The 24,284-nt window shown below is 27.2% G+C and overlaps 1 protein-coding gene across 6 annotated transcripts; it reads left to right on the forward strand.

Annotated features, from left to right (window-relative positions):
• The first annotated feature begins 537 nt into the window (after nucleotides 1-537).
• Nucleotides 538-23,912, forward strand: LOC124810514 (uncharacterized). 6 transcript variants are annotated; one of them, XM_065787402.1, is made up of 5 exons: nucleotides 538-606; nucleotides 887-917; nucleotides 6,916-7,068; nucleotides 12,535-12,722; nucleotides 20,767-23,912. In XM_065787402.1, the coding sequence occupies exon 5, from the start codon at nucleotides 22,221-22,223 to the stop codon at nucleotides 23,658-23,660; it is 1,440 nt and encodes a 479-aa protein (XP_065643474.1). In that variant the 5' UTR covers nucleotides 538-606; nucleotides 887-917; nucleotides 6,916-7,068; nucleotides 12,535-12,722; nucleotides 20,767-22,220; the 3' UTR covers nucleotides 23,661-23,912. The 6 variants fall into 6 exon arrangements, with proteins under 6 accessions (XP_065643474.1, XP_065643471.1, XP_065643476.1 ...); XM_065787399.1 differs by lacking the exon at nucleotides 12,535-12,722 and adding an exon at nucleotides 17,684-17,948; XM_065787404.1 differs by lacking the exon at nucleotides 12,535-12,722 and having other exon boundaries at nucleotides 20,767-23,239; nucleotides 23,317-23,912.
• Nucleotides 23,913-24,284: the final 372 nt, after the last annotated feature.

Below are 24,284 nucleotides of genomic sequence, written 5' to 3' on the forward strand. Positions count from 1 at the left end.
AAATTGCATTTTTTTTGAAAAATGAAATTTCATAGATATCACTTTTACTGGAACAAAAAATTTGTGTGTGGTACTTCTAGCCCATTTAGACCTTAGAGAACGAGAAGCTTGAGAGGTAATTTTCTTTTTTGGGAAACCCATATATATATATATATATATATATATATATATATATATATATATATATATATATATATATATATATATATATATATATATATATATATATATATATATATATATATATATATATATATATGTATATATATATATATATATATATATATATATATATATTTATATATATATACATACACACACGTATATATAAAAATATATAAAAAGTGGTTTTTATAAACGATTTATAGATTAGAATATTTAGGAGGCAAATTTAGAAGAAGATTTAGGAAACTTCAATTTTTAAAAGAGTTTATACATAATAAACTTTTCAGATGAATTCTTAAAACCTTTTAAAAAATTTCTTAGTTAAAAAGAAAGCTTTAATAAAAATGTAATGAAAGCTTTAACTTGTCTTTCAGTATAATAAAAATAAATTTGAAATGCTCGATCAATCATTTCATTCAATGATAATGAAAAAAATATTTTGCATTTCCACTATAAAAAAAAGAGAGCAAGAATTAAAGGCGAAGAATTTGAAAGACAAAAATTTAAAAAGACAAGCATCCATTCGCAGCAATATGAATGACATGCATTTGAATTTAATGAACTTGTCTCAGAATTTAAGTTTACAACTACCCAATAGAAACTCAAGAAATAGTTTACATGAAATGAACTACTTGCTTAAAGTCGAAGATGAAAAGTATAAAAAGTCTGTTTCATTTAATGAGTTATCTAATTTGACTCAAAAAGAATTAAAAAGTACAAGTTCGATAGCAAATTAAGAGAGTTTTTAATTGGTATGTAAATTTATTTAATTTGCTTAATTTTATGACAAACTATAATATTTAAATTTACAAAATTATTCAGTTTTGTATTAAACTTATTTTAATTTTTGTTTATTTGTTTCTTTATCTATTTTTTTTTCTTTGTCTAGTACATTTTACTGATAATTTCAATGACAATAAACCATTTTCAAACATTTTTGAAAATTCTATTTATTTTAATTTTAGTTGAAATGAATGTAAAATTTGTTTTGTAAATTTAAATAATATAATTATTTTTAAATTTACAAAGTAAATTTTACATTAACATTGTGTGTTTTTTTTTATATTTCTTATATTTACTTTTCTTTTTTTTATTACTAAGATATATTAAATTTTTTGATTGTATTTAGATGTCACTTTATTGACTGGTAACTTAGGTGTCATTTAAAGTCTGTATATATACAAGTGGTTGTCCATAAGTTATGTCATGCTAGGTTGGGGATGGGTGAGAGGTAATGGTTAGTGGTTGTGTGTACTTGATTTGTTACTATAGAGTTACTGTTTTGTGACATGGAGGGGAGGAGGGAATGGGTGAAAAACAGTCAAAAATTGCATGACATAATTTATGAACAACCCCTAAGTTATAAATAGCGATGCCTAAAAACATATGATAAAAACATAATATAAGTTTTTTTAATAGTTTAGTAAGTTTAATAAAGAATTTAAAAAAATGTTTTTAAATTTAATTGTGATTAAAAGTGATTTAAATTTAATAGCAATAATTTAAATTTATAATACAGATCTAATATTTTTATTAGGTAAAAAATCAGTTTTAGTATAATTAATCTTCAATTTTTAGTTTCCAAGTCTAGTTTTATTAAAAAAATATGATTGTTGAATAATTTATTTAAGCTAAGTTTCTAGATTAAAACTTTCATTTGGTGATCTTATTGATTTGTTTGCTACAAAAACAATTGCGTAATGTCAGTAATTTTTTTTTGAAACAGCTAATCTTTTACCTAGCTGTACATGGTTTATGATACTTGCCCACTTCACTAGTGTAAAGTTTTCTAGAAAAGATCTATAATTTCAATAAAGTTTAAAGATTTTAAAAATCAGTTATTGATCAATAAGTGCAGTTAACTAATTGATCATTAACTGATTTCCAATAATGTCCATTAATTGGATTGTCTGGATATTAAATAATGTCTATTAATTGGATTGTTGGGAACTTCATTGTCAGTTTGTGTCTTTTTTTGTTGAGAATTTTACTTCCTTAATCAAATTGTACTTAATACTCATTTTTCTACCTACACGATTAATAGATTGATAACTTTTACACACAATAAAAATATTATTTTCTTTATAACAGTGTAGGTCTAATAATAAAACAAGCCACTAGGTAATATGTGTATACACTTTTAGATGTTCTTGAAAAAGTACAAAAGGGTGGCTTTCTAGTTTAGTAACCAAAATAGTTACTAAACTAGAAAGCCACCCAATAAAAGCAAACAACTGAAATTCTCAAAACCCAGATCATAGGCAAGAACTATTACTGCAAGGGGCGAATTAAGTTATCGCGAATTGAAAATTCCGTAAAAAATCTGGTCTTTAAATTTGTAAAACTTTTATGAATGGTCCAAAAAAAACGCGCAAAAATGGTTTTCAAGAAAAACAAAATTTGAAGACCAGAAACTTTTACGGAATTTTTAATTCGCGATCACTTAGTTAACTTAAAAAATTTCTTCTAAAAACTTCTTCTAAATTGATGAAATGATGTAGGCTGAGTGGCACCATAAAAATGGTGATATTATATACACAACATTTAGTTTGTGTAACTTGAGAAAAAAAAGAACCAGTAGTTTAAAGGTTTAACTAATTTTACCCGTCAGGTTAGTGTCTCAGGAAGACAGGAAGGTAAATAACTTATAGACAGTACACACAGACTTAAAAAAATTACAATTATATCATAAAAAAAAATATAAAAATAAAAAAATGTCATGAAAATTTACAATTGCTTCAATTTAAAAAAAAAAAAATATTTATAATAATACAATCTTAGCTAAAGATATGTCTGTATAAAATAAAACAAAATTTTAAAAACGACAAATTTTGCAAACGCAATTATTACCATATCAATTCTTGATATATTTTTTGAACACCTCAAGACTTTTTGCAAACATGGTCTCATTATTTAGAGTGTTCCAGAGCAAGGTGGCTCTTCAGACATGACTATTTTTTGTACTAAACATTTCAAAATGTGACTTCAGATGTGACTTCAGATGTATCTGTTTTGATTGTTCAAATATTGTCTAATTTAATAAATTTTTGCACAATTTACCTTTATTTAGCTCAATCTATCACCTAACAAGTGGTTTTCTAATTGTTGTGTACAGTTTTTATCTAGTTTTTTAGCCTCCATGTATGCAATGATGCCTACCAACATTAGATAACCAGAGTACTAAATCTAAAGTACTAAGTCCAAATGTTATCTGATTATAAATGTAGCTTATTATATTGGGTTAACCAAGAATTGATGAAACAAGTTCCCATTCCTTACAACTAACTTGACACCATTCAAGATTGTTCTTTGTAAATCCAAGGTTCTCAAAAACCAACCAACTCATGCCTCCTACAAATGATGCCAGATAAGAAGTATTTGGATTTTTGTATTGCTCTTGAAAATTTGGCTTGCCAACATCCTGTTTAGAGTCAGAGTTAAGCAGCTTTTTAGCAACACTTTCTCTAACTTTGGGCATTAGTTCCTTGTCAGCTATGGAGAAAATAACTGTTCTCTAGTCGTGTCTTAAAAATGTTAATTTTTAAAATTTATCTCATTCTCTCTCTTTCTCCTCTCTTCTCTCTCTCTCTCTCTCTCTCTCTCTCTCTCTCTCTCTCTCTCTCTTTCTCTCTCTCTCTCTCTCTCTCTCTCTCTCTCTCTCTCTCTCTCTCTCTCTCTCTCTCTCTCTATATATATATATATATATATATATATGTATGTATAAAGTTCATAATAAAACAGATTCATTTTATCATCTAAACAAAAGTATTGTTAATACATGCCCAGAAAATATAGATCTAAGTAAGAGAGAAAAAGCAATTTCCTCAATTTTCCATTTTTTGAACACCTAAAAAAACAATTTTATTTTTAAGCTATTTTTTATTTGCTATTATTTAATTTATAAAAGCTATTATTTTGCCTTATTTTGAAAGTAACAAAAATAAAATCCTCAGTTTAATAATTTGCAAGCTATAGTGATTGTTTATCTCTATAATTGTTAAATAGAGAAAAATATCTAAAAAACAAAACTTTAATTTCTTATCTTTAAAAGATTTCAATTTCTTATTGGTTTACTTCAAGAGCTATCAAAAATCTTTAAAAATGCCTGCCTAATTATCCATCATGCCTAAATACCCATCAAACAAATGAATAAGTGTTATTACATAACTAAATTAGTAAAACTAATTATTAAATTATTAAATTATTAAATTAGTAAACCTTATTTTTAAAAAATTTTTACTTTCTAAATATAAACAATAAAAATAGTTGCTTATGTAGTTGTTAAAAAAATTTTTCTGATCTTTATCAATTTAGATATTTTTGTGTAGACGTTTATAAAAAAAAGTTACATATAAACAAATGAAAAGTTACCTTTACAAACTAAATTGTCTTTTTTTGTTGGAGAAAATTTACAACAACCTTGATAATGAAATAATTAAACTAAGTAAATTTATTTTTTATCTATATTGATACTTTTAAAAGTTATTTAAATGAAGAACATGTATTTGGTATAATATGCATTTTATCTTTATAATTTTATAATCTTATAATACAAAAAAAATATTACTAGTTTATAAATTTAAATAATATGCAATACATTTTATGTAATAGAAAGTAATTGCATTCTTATTAATCATATTGCATTTGATTGATAAATAAATATTGCAAATTTGAAGCTCTAGATTGTTGGAAAGTTTGAGATAATTTAAATATTGCATTGAGTAAACATTTTTCAATTGATCTCTAATAAAAATCCAGAGAGCAAAACTTTAACATTGCATGTGAGTAATTAATCATATGCAATGTTAAAGTTTTGCTCTCTGGATCAGGATTTATTTAACTAAATAATGTAATATTGTGTTTAATTAAATGTAACAGGGTTTATTTAATTAAATAATGCAACATTGTATTACATTTATCACAAAATAGTATAAAGTAAAAAATAATATAAGAACTTATTATAAGCTCTAGTACTATTTTAAACTTTATACTATTTTGCATATACATTAGCCTTATGTTAAGAAATAAACAACAAATACATTAACAATTTAATACCTGCACATATTTTACAGACAACATAGCCATCAACAATTGTTTCTCCATGGCATTGGATATCGATTATTTTTTTACATAAGACACATATAGTTCCAGAAAAGGAAGTGTCCCCTGAACATATGTGGCATTTAACCATTTGAATATATAGCAGTTATAGCTGACTAAATATTTTTGAAACTTTCAATCAAAATAATTATGCTTTTCTAACCAACAAGGCAAATCAACACCAAACTTTAAAATCTATGTGTTTTAGTAAAATGACTCTTGTATGAATACATACATACAGTATGTATACAGCTAAACAACATTTAGTGACAATACAGCTTCAACTATTTTTATTTTTTGATAAAATCTATTTTTATAATTCTTTTAAAAAAACTAAAATTACTTTTATTATTACAAACTTTTCAAAACATTCTTAAAAATCTAAAACCATCTTAAACAAATTTTTGAAAATTTTCCTCAAGTAAATTTAATGTCAGAAAGCTTAAACATTTTCTGACCGGTGCCAATTTGACCTATTGCGGGTTGCAAAAATGAGTTTATACACATTTTGGTTGCAAAAACGAATGATGTGGTTACAAAAACGATAGTGCTGTTGCAAAAACGAAAGCAAAGTTGCAATACCGAAAAAAAAATCTACATAAACGAAAAAAAAAAGTGACAATACCAAATTTAAATATGGTCATCATCATCATCATCATCATCATCATCATCATCATCATCATCATCATCATCATCATCATCATCATCATCATCATCATCATCATCATCCCCGTCATCATCATCATCATCATCATCATCATCATCATCATCATCATCATCATCATCATCCCCGTCATCATCATCATCATCATCATCATCATCATCATCATCATCATCATCATCATCATCATCATCATCATATTCTCTTTCGGCAAACACTACACTGTATAAATACTAAAGTTTGTACAAGTATGAAAGGATATTGTATGCCAGCATCTAAATAAATAGCAAACATATATGTTTATAACCATAATATGTATCCATAAAGCGCATCTCAGAAGCTTTTATTCCTTCTGGACTAAATGTTTGCAAGCTTTTATTCCTACTCTTCAATTTTAATTCAAACCTCATTCTACTCCATATTTTTCACCATCTTGAGCAGTTGCTTTATTAATCATTTATTTAATCTTTTTTACAAGAACATCTCTCTTAAGAACAAATGTCTTTTTATTATTCCAAGAAGCAAAAAAAAAAGATAATAAAAGCACAAATTATTTAGTCTGATAAAAACTTCCCAATATGCTAAGGTCAATGAATTAAATATCAGTTTTATAGAGTTTACAACATGCAGGGATGCATGGAGTGGAATTTGTGAGGTTTCTTAAGGAAAACAGTGTGGTGCTTTTAATATCAATCTTGATTTAATAAGTTGATTTCTATATAAAATTCTTTTCTGTTTCTATGTTACCATCTTTTTTAAAACTTAAAAAGTCAATATTATTATAAAGATAAATTTTATATCTTTTTTATAATTTTTGTCTTTTTGTTCCTGGTTTCCATTATTATTTATGTTATTATCTCATGTTTTGAAAATATCTTTAAACAAGCACACATTTTTTCAAAAGTATTTATTAAGTGTTTTTTTTAATAAACAAGCAAATATTTTATAAATAATTGTGTTATACTTTTAAGTTAATTTTTTCTTTTAAGGTTTAATTAACGATAAAGCTTCATCTGCTGAAACAAGTAAAAGTTTTTGCAACAACAATTCCTCAAGCAATATTTTTGATGAAGTAGAGAACAAATGGAAAGCAATAATCAGTGAATCATTCACACTACAAATTGCTCCTATTCTGCTACAAGGTTTCATATTTTAATTCTTGTATAATTTTGTTTGATTTTGCGCATTTATGTCTGTTTATATGATGGCTTTAAGACAAATATATTGGTTACATAAATATATTGGTTTCATCTCTTTGTTGTTGTCATGGTTCATTTTTTGTTGTTAAATTCAAGTCATTGGAATATTATCATTTTTGAAATAATGACAATATTTAGGGAATAATAAATATTATCATAGTTAATAGTGAATATAAATATTGTAAATGAAAGGTAGTTTTAAGTCAAGGCTTTATTTTTTGTTGTTTAAAATGTCCAGTCAAGCTGGAAACATGTGCAGGTTTTTATTTTTTTCATATGAGGCAAAAAATTTGAGAAAAATTGCAGTAAATCAGAACAATAAGAAGCAGAAAATGTTGGCCCTATCAATTATTAAAACATTTTTTTACTCTTCTAAATTGAATATGTGCTCATTAACAGATTTTAAAAGATCTAAAAAACAATATTTTGAGGTTTGTGTTGTTTTCTTCAACTTTCATTCCTTTTTTTTTTCTAAGCATCTCATTTAAAAAAAGTATAAGCATACACAAGTTTGGAATTCACTTCATGTCTAAATGTTGTTATTTTCAAACACCTTAAAAATATTTTTACTGATTTAGATGTGATTTATGTGACCTAAAATATTGAAGATCAGATATTTATTGTGTGTGTATATATATATATATATATATATATATATATATATATATATATATATATATATATATATATATATATATAAAGCCTTATCAGAGGTTGCACGCCTTATCTGACTACAAACAATATTTTTTTCAACAACTTGGCAACGGTTTTTTGCATATTTTGATAACCTGTGTATTTTGCAAAAAAAAACTAAGTTAAAGAGAAAATTAAAAATGAACAAACCATAAACTAAAAAGAGAAATGAATTTAGTGAAGGATAAAATGAACAAAGGTCAAATCAAAATAAATAAAAGCATAAAACTAATATGTTTTTTAAATTTAGAAACATCTCAATTAGTAGTTCAAACTTAATTAATTTAAAAGCAATCAATAGTTTAAAGCTGATAATTTTTCTATATTGCTACGTTGATTTAGTGCATAGTTTGATTAATTGTGTCATTTATGAGAGCAGGATATATATATTTATATCGGCATTAGACAAGGGTTCAAATCCTATTAAGGGGTATTATTACTTTTTTTATGTTGCATTTGCTTTAAAGACATTCGAAAATATCTAAGCATTTAGAGAAAATGTAAAAATTTTTTAAATAATGAGGTTTTAAAGTAATTAGGCTTGGATAAAATAACTTTGAAACTTTGATTTTTTCTAAATTCTTTGTAGTGTAACTTGTACTTTTAAATTAAAATAAAAACATATTTTACTTTTATGCTTCTCTTTTTTCCAGTCTATTTTTTATTCATTTTTGAGATTTTAAATTTTTGTTGTGTTTTTTTTTCGGTTTTTATTTCTCTTTCCAGGTTATAGCTTTTTTATTTATAATTTTAGTTTAAGTTTACATTTGTTTATTCAGCGCATTTTTTACACACACCTAAAACTTATAACATGCAAGCAATATAAAGCGTGAGACGGCTATCTTTTGAAAAGGCTTTTATATATGTGTGTGTGTGTGTATATATATATATATATATATATATATATATATATATATATATATATATATATATATATATATATATATATATATATATATATATACACTACCGTGCAAAAGTCTCCGCTCATTTGTAATATATCAATAAAGTAACAAAAGTTTGCAAGAAAATTGCGTTTATTTTTAATTGTTTATTAAACAATGAATTAGACAGTAAATACAATACATTTTAGGATGATTTTAAATATATAAAATCAATAAAATGTTAATATACAAAGTTGTAAATGTTAAATTTTATTTTCATCAATATGAGACCCCTTGGAGCGTATAACAGCAGCACATAATCTTGGCATTCGGGCTAATAATTTATTCATGGTTTCCGCTGTTATCTCATTCCAAGCTTTTTGCAAACATTCCCATAGCATTTGCTGATTAATAAAAGATGCTTCACCTGCTTCTCTGATCTTCCGATCCAGTTCATCCCACAACTTTTCGATGGGTGATAGATCTGGTGATTGAGGAGGCCAAGTCATAATTTTGCAAACTTTTCCCCTTTCTTTTAGTTTCAAATAATTTTTGCATAATCCAGATGCATGTTTTGGATCCTTGTCCTGCTGCATGATGAATCCTTTCCCAATTATACGAATACCAGATGGAATCGCGTGCTTAACCAAAATATTATGGTACATGTGTTTATCCATGGTAGATGTGATTTTAACTAAATCTCCAGTTAACCCATTGCCAAAACATCCCCAAAGCATAATATTACCACCTCCATGTTTTACAGTACTTTGTATACATTGAGGAAGCACTCTTTCATTAGGTAAACGCCTAACATGCACGCGACGTCGGGTACCAAAAAGTTCGAACCTACTCTCGTCTGTCCATAGAACTTTCTTCCAATCTTCTAATCCCCAATTTTTATGCATTTTTGCCCATTCCAATCTTTTCTTCTTATTTACTGCCCTCAACAAAGGTTTACGTGCAGCAACGCGTCCAATTAAGTTGACTGATCTTAGTCTTCTTTTTACAGTATCAGTTGATACTGGCTTTACCCTTGTTTTGTTGAGTTCTGCTGTTAAAATTGTGGCTGGAATTTTTCTATTTCTTTTGCTGGACACAACAATAAACGTATCTTCTTGCCGTGATGTAACTCTTGGTCTTCCAGAATGTGATCTGTCACTGTTGGAACCAATATCATGCAATCGTTGTAGAGCATATCTCACACCTGATTCGGATATTTTTAACCTGGAAGCAATTTTTCTATATGAATAACCTTCTTCACGTAAAATACATATTTTGCCACGAAGTTCTTCACAATATTCTTTCTTTACTTTCACCATTTCTCAAATTCTTTATTAAATTCAAGACATTAAATGCGCACACTAATGCCATTTTCAAGTATAAATATAAACATAAGTCTATTAAAAGCAACCAATTAAAATTACTGAAAACATCCTTACCATGCCGGAAAGTATCATGCTACTGTCAAACTTAAGCTTACAAAAAATATTTTGGTTAAAACTTTTGTGCAGTTTTAAATTTAATAAAGAATACTGAAGAACTTTATATGTATTTTACGTGAAGGTTATTCATATAGAAAAATTTCTGCCATGTTTTTAGCAGCAGAACTCAACAAAACAAAGGTAAACAAAATTATTTGAAGCAAAAAGAAAAGGAAAAAGTATGCAAAATTATGATTTGGCCTCATCAACTTTTTATATTAACATTTTATTCTTTTTATATATTTAAAATCATCCTAAAATGTATTGCATTTACTGTTCCTTGCAAATATTACACATGAGCGGAGACTTTTGCACGGTAGTGTATATATATATATATATATGTATATATATATGTATACACATGGCTTTCCTGAAGTTTGCATTAAATCACCTTCTTTTTTGTTTATATAAGTATAGAACTTGTGAACTTTGTGACTTCTAGAGTTGCAATTTTATATACTGACCATTATCAAGATTCAGACCTCCATTTTTAGGTCCATGTTTCTTAAGTTAAATTTCAACTTTTCTAAAACTTTATTTAGGTTCTATTTTAAATGAACATTTGTTTTTGATACCTAATTTCAGATTGGTCTAATTTTTCTTTTAGTAAATATTTTTGATGTTGTTTCATTTTTGTAGGTGTTTTTATATATGCTTCCTTAATATATCTTTGTTTAAATTTGCATTCTATAAGGTATACACTAGGGTAGATTTGATTGTAGTTTTGTTTTGTTGTGTGAGGTTAGCAAACATCGTAGTGGAAAAAAGTTATTAAAAAAAAATGTTTACGAGAAACGGTTGGCATTTTGGAAACCACAATACTTTATAAAAGTGTTAGTTACAACCTGAATTTTCAAAATATTCTGTCGATGTCTTTCATAAAAAAAGGGTTTAACTGCCAGATCATGGATTTTGATGTTCGTATGTCACATCCAAAGATAATTCAAACTTTAAATATTTTGATATTGATACTGGTGTCTAGCAAGATTATATAAAAAATTACTGTGATTCGAGCCTGGCAACAATATAAACCTAAAAAATCAGGACCCACTTTCCCAAATGTGGAAAGAAAGAAATTTAAAATGAAATAAAGTTCATTAAAAAAATTAATTCTAAACAAAATTTCTTATCGTTTAAAAAAAGTTACCTTGTAAAGTTTTAAACCCCTTTATTTGAAGGAGTTGTTAAAACAGATTTTGGGAAGTGGAAAAAAAGTTTGAAAAGGTTAAAGAAAGAAGTATTACATCGAACAGAATGCATACGTTCTTTTTAAAATCATCTGATTTTAACAATGAAAATTTCCTTAATGGCTACTGTACTAATTGCAGAAAAGCATTAAGAAGACTTGAAAAAAAAGATAAAAATTTATTTATTAAATTATCAAATTATTTAATTAATTATTAAACTATTTTGAGTAAATCAAAAATTTTCAAAAGTTCTTACCAGAAACCAATCATTTGTTACAATTATTCCAGGATTAGCATCTGAATATAGAGGGAAAATCAAGCTGGGAAGAGTAAATATATCATTATATGGAACAATGAAAAATGCAGAAGGTGCAAGGATGTTATTGGACAAAAATTACTCCACCATGCATTCTTGCAACGAAAAGAGAAAATTTAAGCAAAGAACTTGACCAATTTAGGGTTTTTATTCACCTTTTATTATTAGTTTAATATTTCAAACTTATAATTAAAAAATTTATATAAAGTATTTGAAAAATGAAAGCTAAATACTTGGATGTAAATTTCTTTTCATGTTAAGATACACATGGCATCGAACTTTAGTGCTTAAAAGAATTGAATAGAAAATTTACTGAGGAGGAAATTAAATTTAAGGTCGGAGTCAAGGCAAAGCACTTATCATTGAACACTCATAAAACTCTGCAAAAGTGCTATTTCCAGTTGAAAAAGTCCTTTTTTCATAAGTAAATAAATTTAAAAACATTTTTGGATTGAGTAATAAGCACGTAGCCAAAGTTCCTAGTATATTTAAAGCTAGATTGGAAGAAAAAAAGCACTTGGACTTGGTAATAGACAGGGAGTATAAATACCCCTTGCTCAAAGGGGTATTTTTCCTACTGGAAAAATACCCTTTTAAGCAATAAATCCTGGAAATCCATGAATTTTTTTCTAAAGTAGTTTATTATTTCGTTACCTTTTACATTTTACGTTACTTTTAATATTGTGTAGATTTCTATTGAATTTATTATTATGTATTTTCTAAAATGCAAAAATTTTTTTGTTGACTGTTACTGTCAGTATTAATAACATCTAATAATTATTAAAAGAATATAATATATAATATAACTAATAAAATGCCTAAGACAAAGAACTGTCATTTTCAAACAGAATGGCTATATAACAAAAAGTATTCTTCTTGGGTAAAGTTTTGTATTTCAAATTCTAAAAAGCAAGCTATATTCGGTGTAGAACAGATATTGGTATTTCTAACACGAGAATATCTGCCTTGGATTCTCATCCAACTGGTAAAAAGCATAATGCAAAGACACATAATGCAGCAGATATATTCTTAACTGGTAGTTTTTAGTTTTTAAATTTAAATTTTTTCACTTTTATTTAAATATGTGTTTTCCTGAATTTTGGAGTGCTTCTATAAAATTAACTGACGGTGTTCTATCAGTAACTTACATGAAATTTCTCCTAATTAAAAAAAATATTTATACAAACTATAAATCAGCTCAGCCTACTATTGAAGATCTTCAATCTCTAGCTCTGGTTACCAAGGCAGAAATAATATGGAGCTTGAGTGTAGTAATGTCACATTTTTCTTTAAAATGGTGCTTAAATTTAAATGAAATATTCAAATTTATACTCTCTGACAGCACAATAGCATCAAGGTTTGTATTAAGCAAAATGTGGTTACCTTATTAATTTTGGATTAGTACCATACTATCGAGACCAGTATTTTCTCTAATGTCAGAGCATCCCCAATCTTTGTTTTGTCATATGATGAGAGTACAAGTGTTATCTTCAGAAATGAACAGATGGATTTTTGAGTTACTGTAATTTAAGTTCTGGTGTTGTAAAAGCTAGATATATTGACTCAAAATTCCTCAGACGCTCTAATTCACAAAATTTATTTGATAAACTCATTGAACCAACAAAGATGCTTGATCTTAAAAAACTAATTCAAGTATCAACAGATGGTCCTAATGTTAATTGGGAAATTTTGAAAATGTTAGATAAATATAGACAGGAAAAAGAATATTGTGGTATAGTTAATATAATATGTATATAAACATACATACATACATACATACATACATACATACATACATACATACATACATACATACATACATACATACATACATACATACATACGTACATACATACATACATACATACGTACATACATACATACATACATATATACATACACAGACAGACCTATGGTGGCATTTTTATTGAACAGTTTAGAAAATATGTTGCAAAATTTGATGAAAATGACTCTCAAACCAAACATTTTAAAAGAAGCTGCAAATGCGTTTAGTTCATCTTTGTCTCTAAATGCAATGATTTAAAACAAGGAAGTATCCACTCTGAAGTGCAAGGGTATTGCTGAGAGATTAAGTGCATTAAAATGGCTTTCAACTGACAATGCAGATAATGCAAAACAACAATTTGATGAATTTTTTGGTGCAGAATGTCTTCGATTTAGAGTCTTTGAAACGATAATAAATAAATTTGAGTCCTTTAATTAATAAACTGATTCTGTTGATAAATTTATACGTGTCTATTTGCACAAAACTCAAAAGTATTCAGTATTGTGGAAAGTCTGTGCTATCATTTTTGTTTTATCTCATGGCCAATAGGCAATAGAATGAGGATTTAGTGTTAACAAGCAGTTGTTAAAAGAAAATCTACAAGAAAGATCTCTTGTTTCCCAAAGAATAGTTTATGGCCATACCAATTCCCATGACATTGTTATTCATCAGTATGAGCTTCCCAGTAATCATTTAAAAAAGTTAGCATAAAATAGGTTCAATTCAGTGTTGAAGGAAAAGAATCAGTTAAAGCTAGGTGAAGTATGCAAGAAACTTAAATTGATTGATGAAGAATTTGCAATTATAATGAAACAGAAATTTTTTTTTTTGCAAAATGCATCAAAGTTCTGAAAACGGATGCTGACAAGTTAAGTATTCAAGCAGAAGAAAAAGCGATATTTCACTATCCTTACAAAAACAAATTCCTGTAAAAACACAATTTTAGGAAAAGAACTGGCAATTAAAGAGCTTTATATTTCACTAAAAAACTTGAGCAATCTACGAAGGAGATTAAATAGAAGTGTTTGATAACCTCGTATCTCTTTCTCTCTTTCTCTCTCTCACTAAATATATATATTTATATATATGTATATATATATATATATATATATATATATATATATATATATATATATATATATATATATATATATATATGTATATATATATATGTATATATATATATATATATATATATATATATATATATATATATATATATGTATATATATATATGTATATATATATATATATATATATATATATATATATATATATATATATATATATATATACAATATAAAATATTTTTTAGTTAGTATACTATATACGACTATATTACAACATATTTATATATATAAAACATATTTTGAAGACAAAATAATTTGTTTTTTTCTGGTCAAGAAAAGATCAATATATCCTTGAAAAACCCTAAATTATCCTTGAAAAGTTCTGGAAATATTCTGGAAATTTAAATTAGCTTTTGGCTGGCCACCCTGTAATGACAATAAAAGAAATTTAGCTATGTGGAAGAAGAAACAGGCAAAACTACAAAAATTATTATGTAAACAAATTGTTTATTAATGGTTTAGCAGAAAATGTGGCTGAATCTCATTTTTCATTCATTCATTTAATTCATTCATTCGTTTAATTCTTGAGAAAAATTTCACCCTTTTGAAGACTTTAAATTAAAAAAAAACTTGAAAAAAAAGGTTTAATCTAAATTTCAAATAATAATTTTTAAAATCAGATGATTTAAAAATTTTTTATATTATAATTTTTGATATAAAATTGGCCAGTATATTTTTTAAATTAAAATAGCAGCATCAACACGTTCTTGGTTAGCAAAGAAGAAATGCAAAAAAATCTTAAGTATTTAAAATTTGTTAAGGTTGCATGTTTTGGTTTTAGCTTGTTACATGAATATGAACAGGTCTCTGAATTTGTTCACTTCTTATTTTTATTGTTTAAACCATTCTCTAATTAAAAAATAATTGAATATATATGGTAAGGCGGGGTAATCTGACATGTGGGTAACATTGACTTGTGCTAGATTAAATGCTTTTACCCATATTCCGTTAAATATATTGTTCAAATTACTTTAATAGATGCTGCAAAAAAAAAAAAAAAAAAAAAAAGAATATAAAAAAAGAATTTCTAGTTCTCTTGTTGCTGAAAAAGCTTTAGTTAAAAGATAAGTAAAACCATTTTTCATTTTTAAATTTTTTGATTAGGCATTTAAAATAAAAGTTTTATTTAAAAAATTTTTTTTTCTTAAATGCATATTTCAGTTTTTGTGTTATATTTTTAGGGTAAAAATGCCAAATTCATCCTATGGGTCAATGGTCAAGCGATAATTATTGTAATGTCTTACGGTTTATGATAATTTTAGTGATTTATTAAAATAATCTTTTAAAAATAAATGAAATGGAATCAAACAAAGCAAATCCAAAAATTTTATTGAAAAAAAACGTACCATTTCATCAAATGTCAACAGATCTGACAACTGACACTTGTAAAAAACTAAAATCCTCACCTAATGATGTTGCATAGTTCTGGTAAGAACAAAATATCAAAATCTGAAAATGTAAAAATTAACTTGTTGTTTTAGAAATACAACAAAACACCAAAAAGTCTTTCATAAAAAAGTTCAGCAAAAATTACAACACTGCAAGAGTCGGAATCAGGTATTGAATCATAAATGTGTTGTAGAGCTGAATAGTTGGAAATTAGATATTATTAAGTAACAGTTATGTTAATCATGAATTAACATAATTGTTTATATATAATTTATAACTACTAGAATTTATCTTTAGATTACATTGTACCAGTTTAAATGGCTTTTAATTAATTTTGTATTAATTGCTCATACCATTGACACATGCTACTACATTATGTATACACACATTCTCTACAATAATGTATTTGTACATGTTATATAAATTTTCACAACATATTATATATATATATATATATATATATATATATATATATATATATATATATATATATATATATATATGTATATATATAAACAGTGGTGGCCAAAAGTATGGAAACTTTTTTAAAATTGCATTCTTTGTTATTTGTATTAAATAAAACCAAAATTATTTAACCCGAGTGTACTTGCAATAGTCTACTTTATATATACTACAAGTTTGAACTTGTCTTTTCTAAGACATTTTATTACGTACTAATATTTCTTAATTTCGATTGGACAAAAGTATGGAAACTTGTTCCAACTTGTCACTAAACATAAACAAATCTTATCATTAAGAATTAAAATGTGTTAGAATTGACATCTTTGTTAGTTCATCATAGTTCATTTTTATATTAATCAGTATGGCACCATGAAAATATTATTCTAGTGATATTAAAAATAAAATAGTTAAGTGTTTTAAAAACGGTAATAAACCAATTGATATTTCTCGAAATTTTCAAGTTCCAAAAGATACAGTTTCAAAAATTATTAAAAAATTCAAAGAAAGGGGAACTGTGGAAGTGAAAATGAAACCTGAAAGACCAAGAAAAACAACAAAAAGATTAGATAAAGTTATAAAAAATACTTCTACAAAAGATCCTAGAAAGTCATCAAAGGATATAAAAGAAGAAATCTTGGAACAGCACAGAGTTTTATTATCTGACAGGACAGTTCGTAGAAGGTTAAATGATGCGTGCTTATTTGGAAGAGTGACTGTCAAAAAACCTTTAATTTCTTAGAAAAATAAGATATGTAGATTATTGTTTGCAAGGGAACATTTAAAATGGTCATAAGTTTCCATACTTATGACCAGGCCTAATTTGAAAATTTAATATTTTTTTGTATATGTTAATAAAAAAAAAATGTTTTATTTTATTAAAAAGTTGTGTACCGACTTCAATAAACATGCATAATATTTAGTAAGTGTTGCATTTTTTATAAATAAATAAAAAGCATTTTTGAAAAGTTTCCATACTTTTGGCCACCACTGTATATATATATATATATATATATATATATATATATATATATATATATATATATATATATATATATATATATATATATATATATATATATATATATATATATATATATATATATATATATATATATATATATATATATATATATGTATATGTATATATATATATATATATGTATATTGTATGTATTGTATATATTTAATATAACAAGGGTTCTTATACTATATTCAAGAATCCACGTTTAGAACTTTTATTTCACTCATGGATAGTACGAATACGTGCCTTATGGTGCAGTAGGAACACAAGAGGACCTACAGCTTTCATCTGAGCCTGGTATCCCACAAGAGGATTCATTCTAGATGTACACCAGGGTATCTTTTTGTTAGCGTGTGCCTTTGTGTTATCCTTAAAGGACTTTTCTCAAGGTATCCCATCAGGAAAATTGACCTTTGCTTTGACACTGAGACCAGAGAGCACCTAGTGGGGTTTGGTTATTTGACATGGTTGACAGTAAGTAGATTTATTTGTTGCAGTATAATGAGGGGTTGGTGAGAGTTGTGAACTGTTTTAATTTCTTATGGCTGAGCATATGATATATATAGTAATTGTAGAGTATGTGTGTTGCATACTGTAGTACAAAATTCATTTTGTAAATTAGTAAAAAATAAGTTTAAAGTTATTTAAACTTGGTATAATGTAATCTAAGCATAGATTCATGCCTACATTCATCAACATAGATTCATGTCTACATTCATCAACATAGATTCATGTCTACATTCATCTCTGATGTGTTTGTCAAAACTTTTATAATAGTTTTAACCCTTACAATTTAAATTACCATTTATGATACAAAATAAACTAGTTTCAATGATATCCCATATAGAGAATAACAGTTGAACACCAACAACAAAATCAATTTTCTAACAATAATATTACATAACTAATTAAATTTTTTTATCAGATTATTGAAGTAATATCATTTTAATATCATTTGTAAACACATATAAATATTTTATTTCAAAAATATTTTGTCTCATCAAGCAAAAAAAAATCTTATTTCTAAAGATCTGTTGGTGTTACACCACTTTATCACATTTGCTTTTCAAATAATTCATTTCTAATACAATGAGAGCAAATATTTATAATTTGTGCTTGATATAAAAACAGTCTTGTCACTTGCTTTCCTAAAGAATTTTCAAAGTTTTGGTTTATGAAAGTGTTGTGATTTTTTTGTGATTTAAAGGTTGTTGGTTTTCTTACCTTTTTTTTTAAACTTTTTCAATCATTTCTGCATAAGTCTTGTGCATCCTCTTTTTTTGCAAAATGGTTGCATCTATTTTGTTGCAATTAGTTGCATCTATTTTGTTGCAATTCACAATTCTGTTTTAATGCAGAGGACTCTGTTACTGAAACAATGTCCAAATAAGGTAGATTTGATACAAGTTTCCTAATTCAAAAAGATTTCTGTATTTTTAGGTATTTCAGTTCCACTTACTAAATTCATTATTATTTAATTACACAAGTCTGCGACACAAAAGTTGTTTCAAATTTAATAAGTGATTTTTATTGTATTTTCAACGCTGATTTCGGGAAAAATAGTCAAAAAATTCCATCACGTACAGTTATTTCACTAACTGCTTGTCTAGTTTTAGCTTTTTGGATATTTTTTATAACTATTTCAGTACTCTAGTAAGTTTGAATTTTGGTTTTTAAGATCTCCACAAACTGTTATTTAGCCTAAAGTACAAGTTGTTCTATGGACAATGGCTACCAGAGGATGTATAAACTCACCAGATTGCTTCTGCTACATTTGAGGTAACTATACCATTAAAAAGTAACCAAGAAACATCTCCGATTTTGTTGAAAAGGTATATTTTGCCTATTTTGGTATAAAGTTAGGCAATCAAGATAAGTCTTGGGCTCCACACAAAGTTTGTTCAATATGTGATGAAGAACTGAGGCAATGGTTTCAAGGTAAAAAGCAGTTCTACGTTATGGAATGCCAATGGTTTTGAGGGAGCCCAAAAATCATAGTGATGACTTTTATTTTTGTTCTGGAAACGTGCAAGGCTTCAATTTGAAAAATAAAAAAAATATTTCTTACCCTAAAATTCAATCAGCCATTCGCCCTATCCCTCTTGGACCTGGAGTACCAATACCCTCTCCTCCAGATTCTTTGGATGATATTTTAGATGATCACGAGACATTGGCTCAGCAAGATGATAGTGAAGAAGACAGTGATTGCTACGATCCTGGCACAACCGATCCCATTCCATTCTCACAATTTGAACTGAACAATTTAGTTAGAGACCTAGGTCTTCCTAAAGTCTCGGCAGAAGTTTTATGATCTATATTGAAAGATAAAAATATGTTTGCTTTGGGTACATCCTTTTCTTGGTATTGATCAAAGGAAAAGGAATTTGTATCTTTCTTTTCTCAAGAAGGTGACCTGGTGTTTTGCAGTGATGTTCCTGGACTTATGGCATGTTTTAAAATAGAATATGCTCCTGATGAGTGGAGACTTTTTATCTATTCATCAAAAAGAAGCCTTAAAGCAGTACTTCTGCACAATGGCAATAAGTATACTTCTATGCCAATTGGACACTTGGTACACTTAAAAGAATGTTATGATAACTTTGAACTGGTTTTAAACAAACTCAGCTAATCAGACCACAAATGGACACTGTGCAGGGATTTAAATGTTATTTCAATGCTGCTTGGTGAACAAAGTGGTTATACAAAGTTCCCTTGTTTTCTATATGAATGGGACAGTCAAGACAGAAAGCAGCACTACATAAAAAGAGTTTGGCCCTTGAGAAAAACCTTAGAAGTAGGAGTTAAAAATGTTGAGAAAAAAAGCCTTGTGGATCCCAAAAAGGTGTTACTTCCATTACTTCATGTTAAGTTGGAGCCGATGAAACAATTTGTTAAGGCAGTTAAGGAGTTAATTAAGGTTAATTTAATGAGGTTAGAGAGTTAATTGAGGTAAGGGAATTAATTGCGGTTAGGGAGTTAATTGAGGTTAGGGAGTTAATTGGAAGATTAGACATCATAAAAGCAAATGTTTTTGTAATATAAAATGGTAACAGGAAAAAACATTAAAAATAAGCCTAAAAACTTTGAAAGAAAAGTTCAAGAGTTGATCAAAATTTGATTTAATAAATGTGAATCTAAAAATGGTGATATGAATCTTGAGGAGGGTGGGTACATAAAAAAGCAATTTTGGATGCCCTATTTTCTATACTTTACATAATCAAATTAATTATATATTAAATTTGTTTAGTTGTTCAAAATTATGTAATTTATTTTAATTTTATTTTAAAAACAGGGAGTTCAATTGAAGGTGGTTCATTAGCTCGTTTAGCCAATCCGACATTAAAGACCATTATTGAGTTTGAAATGGATCTAAACATTATTATTGGGACAGTGAGTCAAATGCAATTTAAAACTTGCTACGAACCATTGGATAAAGCTTTTTTTCATTATGTTATTAAAAATGACCTAACAAATGATATCAATATATGTATTCATATACCAGAAGAAATTGAGAAAATTAGTCGCTTCTGTCTCTGACTCTTTGCATACAGCTCAAGATAAAAAGTATTTGTCTGGTGCAGTATTGAAAGAGTTCATTCATAACAAACAACCGACAACAAAGAATCCACTTAAAACTATAAGTGTAAGAGGAGTTGAAGGAATTTTTAGTGAAATATTAAAAAAGAAAATTAAAGGATGTTCAGCTTTTCTAAAATTTAGTACTGAAAATCTTTCTAAAGGAGATACAACGTTGTATCTTACCGAGTTGGTCAGCTTAACGAGACAACAAATCAACCATTTAAATAAAAAGTTTGATGAATTTAATAATATTGATTGTGAGACTGTTAAAACTCTTCTAACATGCTTGAATGAAGTTCAAAGGCTAAAAATGATCCTAATGAAATCAGACAGTTTACCGAATAATTCTGATATTTTATTGACCAATGAAGTTCCTAATAAAAGCTCTATTTCATCGGAAAATAAAGGCATTCTTGAATGTAAAGTCAAATTGAATTCTCAGATTTCTAAAATTTCTGATTTTATTGAAAATTGGGTTCAATATGTAGCTGCACTTTACGAGTCATATAAGGAGTTATACAAGTTTTGTTTTGACATGAAAGCTCTTCTTCCGCGTTATTTCGATACTTTTTCTGAAAAAGTTTCTGTTTTATTTCCTGATTGTTATTATAAAGTTTATTTTGAGGGATTTATTTCTGATTGGAATAAAAGCAAAAGCAATAACGAAGAAATCGTTAAAATGGCTACCATAATTTGTCATTTAACGAAAGATATAGGTTTAAGTAATCAGATTGTTTTAAAACAAACTTTTAGTGAATTTATTGAACCCGAACTAAATGCTGCAATTAGTTTACTAGAAGATAGTTTAATTGTGACAAAAAATGATTTTGTTTCAAATGAAATTCTTATTGATAATGTTCCATGCTTTTATGCGCCATTTTGGCCTGATGGGGCTTCTGCCTGGGTCAATAGGAATAGATTTTGGCCCGATTTGAAGCTTGTAGGATCAATTAACAAAAATAGTTTTCATATCGTGCCAAATCTTTACCAGAAGGCGATGAAAGATTGGAATGGCGGGTGTCTTTTTCTGCAGCAGAATCTGTTTTGAGTCTCCATCGATCTGAAAAACAAAATTACATTTACTTTCTTTTCAAGTCAATTTTTTACCGATGCATAAAAACATATTGTCATAAAAAGTCATTACCCACGTATATATGCAAAACATTGATGATGTGGGCTTGTGAACAAAAGCCACAGTCTTGGTGGAAAGAAGTATCACCTGTGAATGGAGTTTTGTATTTATTACAAAAGCTAAATAAAGGCATTCAAAAAAAATTAATAAGACATTACTTTATCGAAGGATTTAATTTATTGGAGCATTTTCCATCTTTTATTTTGGTTCTTACTGAATTGAAGTTGCTTAAGTTAAAAAATAATTTAGTTCAAAAGTTGAGTAACTTATTGAAAAATATGATTGCAGGAATAAATATTGTTTACGAAAATTTAATAAAAAAGCAAACTCATTCTTTAAATATATCTGTTGCATTTATATACAAACAAAAAAGCGTGTCAAAATTAGGTTTTGCTATGGAAAGTTTAGTTAAACTGTTTTGGTATCATTTTTTTTATGAAACGTACGCTATTTACAAAGAAATATCACAAATAAAAAGTGAAATAATTATGACAGCTCAGTTAATCGATTTACTTGTTAAGTTTTTGCAGTTGAAAGAAAATGAAGAGATGAGATTGCTATATTCTGTACAAAACGAAAGGCTTGCTAACCTGATGCTTCACATTATTGCATTTGACAAAACAGTAGCCACTTATTTCGATGGGTTGTTAGCGATAAATCTTCTTAGTTGTGTCATATGCGATGTTTGCGGTGTCAAAATTAAGTGTAATAGCAAGCGATATTCCTGCTCTAAATGTGCACCTGCCGGTGGTTTTGATATTTGTTTAAACTGCATAAAAAAAGCAACCAGTTTAAATGTAGAAATATCTGATACTGAAACGGAAAGCGAATATGGATGTTATCAACAACAAAACAAGTCTCTCGAAAAATATAAAATTGAAAAAACTTTCAAAGAAAATCCTGTAAAATATCTTTTTCAAGAAAAATTTTCCTCTCTGGAAAAAATAGCAATATGTGTTCCCAAATTGGATATCGAAAAGTTTGATCAAATTTATAGTTACGAACAAAGACTGGCACTCGGTATTCGTGAGTTAAACCATAGTTATTGCAATAGGTATGAGGTTATTAAAAAAAATATGCTCTTGCAATATTTAGGTAACTATGAAAGATCAGATGTTACTTTGTTTATAGAGAATTTATGCAATCGTTCTCTCAAGGTGTTGCTAACTGAAAGCGGTTCTGTCTTGCAACCTTTTGCAACCAATTGTAGTAACAATACTCATCAGCTTTATTTAAAAGATTTTGATTCTTCTGACTGCGCATCTAGGTTTAATGATCCTTCTTCTGACTTAACGTACTGGCAGTTTGCTATGGAGCTGTCAAACTATTGTTCGCAAACTTCTTATGGAATTCAAAACAGCACTTTTCCTTTGAAAAATGTTATTAGTGAGTTACCTGGTGAAATTATTAAAGCAACCAAATTGTTCAGAAGTTTATCTTCTGTATGGGAAGATAATTTTATATTGATGAACTGAATACCCCAATAATCTCGCATCAACCTTTACCCAACTTTACATCGCGTTTACCTTTTGTAAATAAATATTTTTCTGAAACAGAAATAACGGACATATTTAATAAAGATTTAACGAGGGCTGTTAAAGGTTTACTATGGTGTGATAAATTGATTTTAAAACTAAGCCACTTAGTTCAAACTTTTAAACATATCGAAAATTATTTGTAATAGATTAGAAAATAGATATAACTAATTGTTATTAAATGTGTATATATATATGTTTTTTTTTTTTTTTGTCAATTCACCTCCCTAAGGCCCAGAAAGCCACTACAAACGAGGAGGCTTCATAATTGTGGTTATAACCCTCTCTCAACTCTATAACTCCGAAACACGAACCTTGACAAACAAGGCCGTGGAGAAACAGGTTGAGCGCGGAACTACTAGGGATGTGGTGGGGATCAAACTCAGAACCTCTTGCTTATGAAGCGAGTGCTCTACCACTACGCCACTACCACATATATATATATGTATATATATATATGTGTGTGTGTGTATATATATATATATATATCTTTGGTCCTGGATAGAAAGGGCATAAGTCAATTTGACCAACTTTTTGAGACAGCGGTATCAATGTTTGAAAATT

The sequence above is a fragment of the Hydra vulgaris genome, chromosome 01 (genome assembly GCF_038396675.1).
Source record: "Hydra vulgaris chromosome 01, alternate assembly HydraT2T_AEP".
Classification (NCBI taxonomy): Eukaryota; Metazoa; Cnidaria; class Hydrozoa; order Anthoathecata; family Hydridae; genus Hydra; species Hydra vulgaris.

Bases quoted from the DNA above. Each gene is read 5' to 3' on its own strand.
- LOC124810514 (XM_065787402.1), top strand. From the start codon at position 22,221: ATGATGTGGGCTTGTGAACAAAAGCCACAGTCTTGGTGGAAAGAAGTA.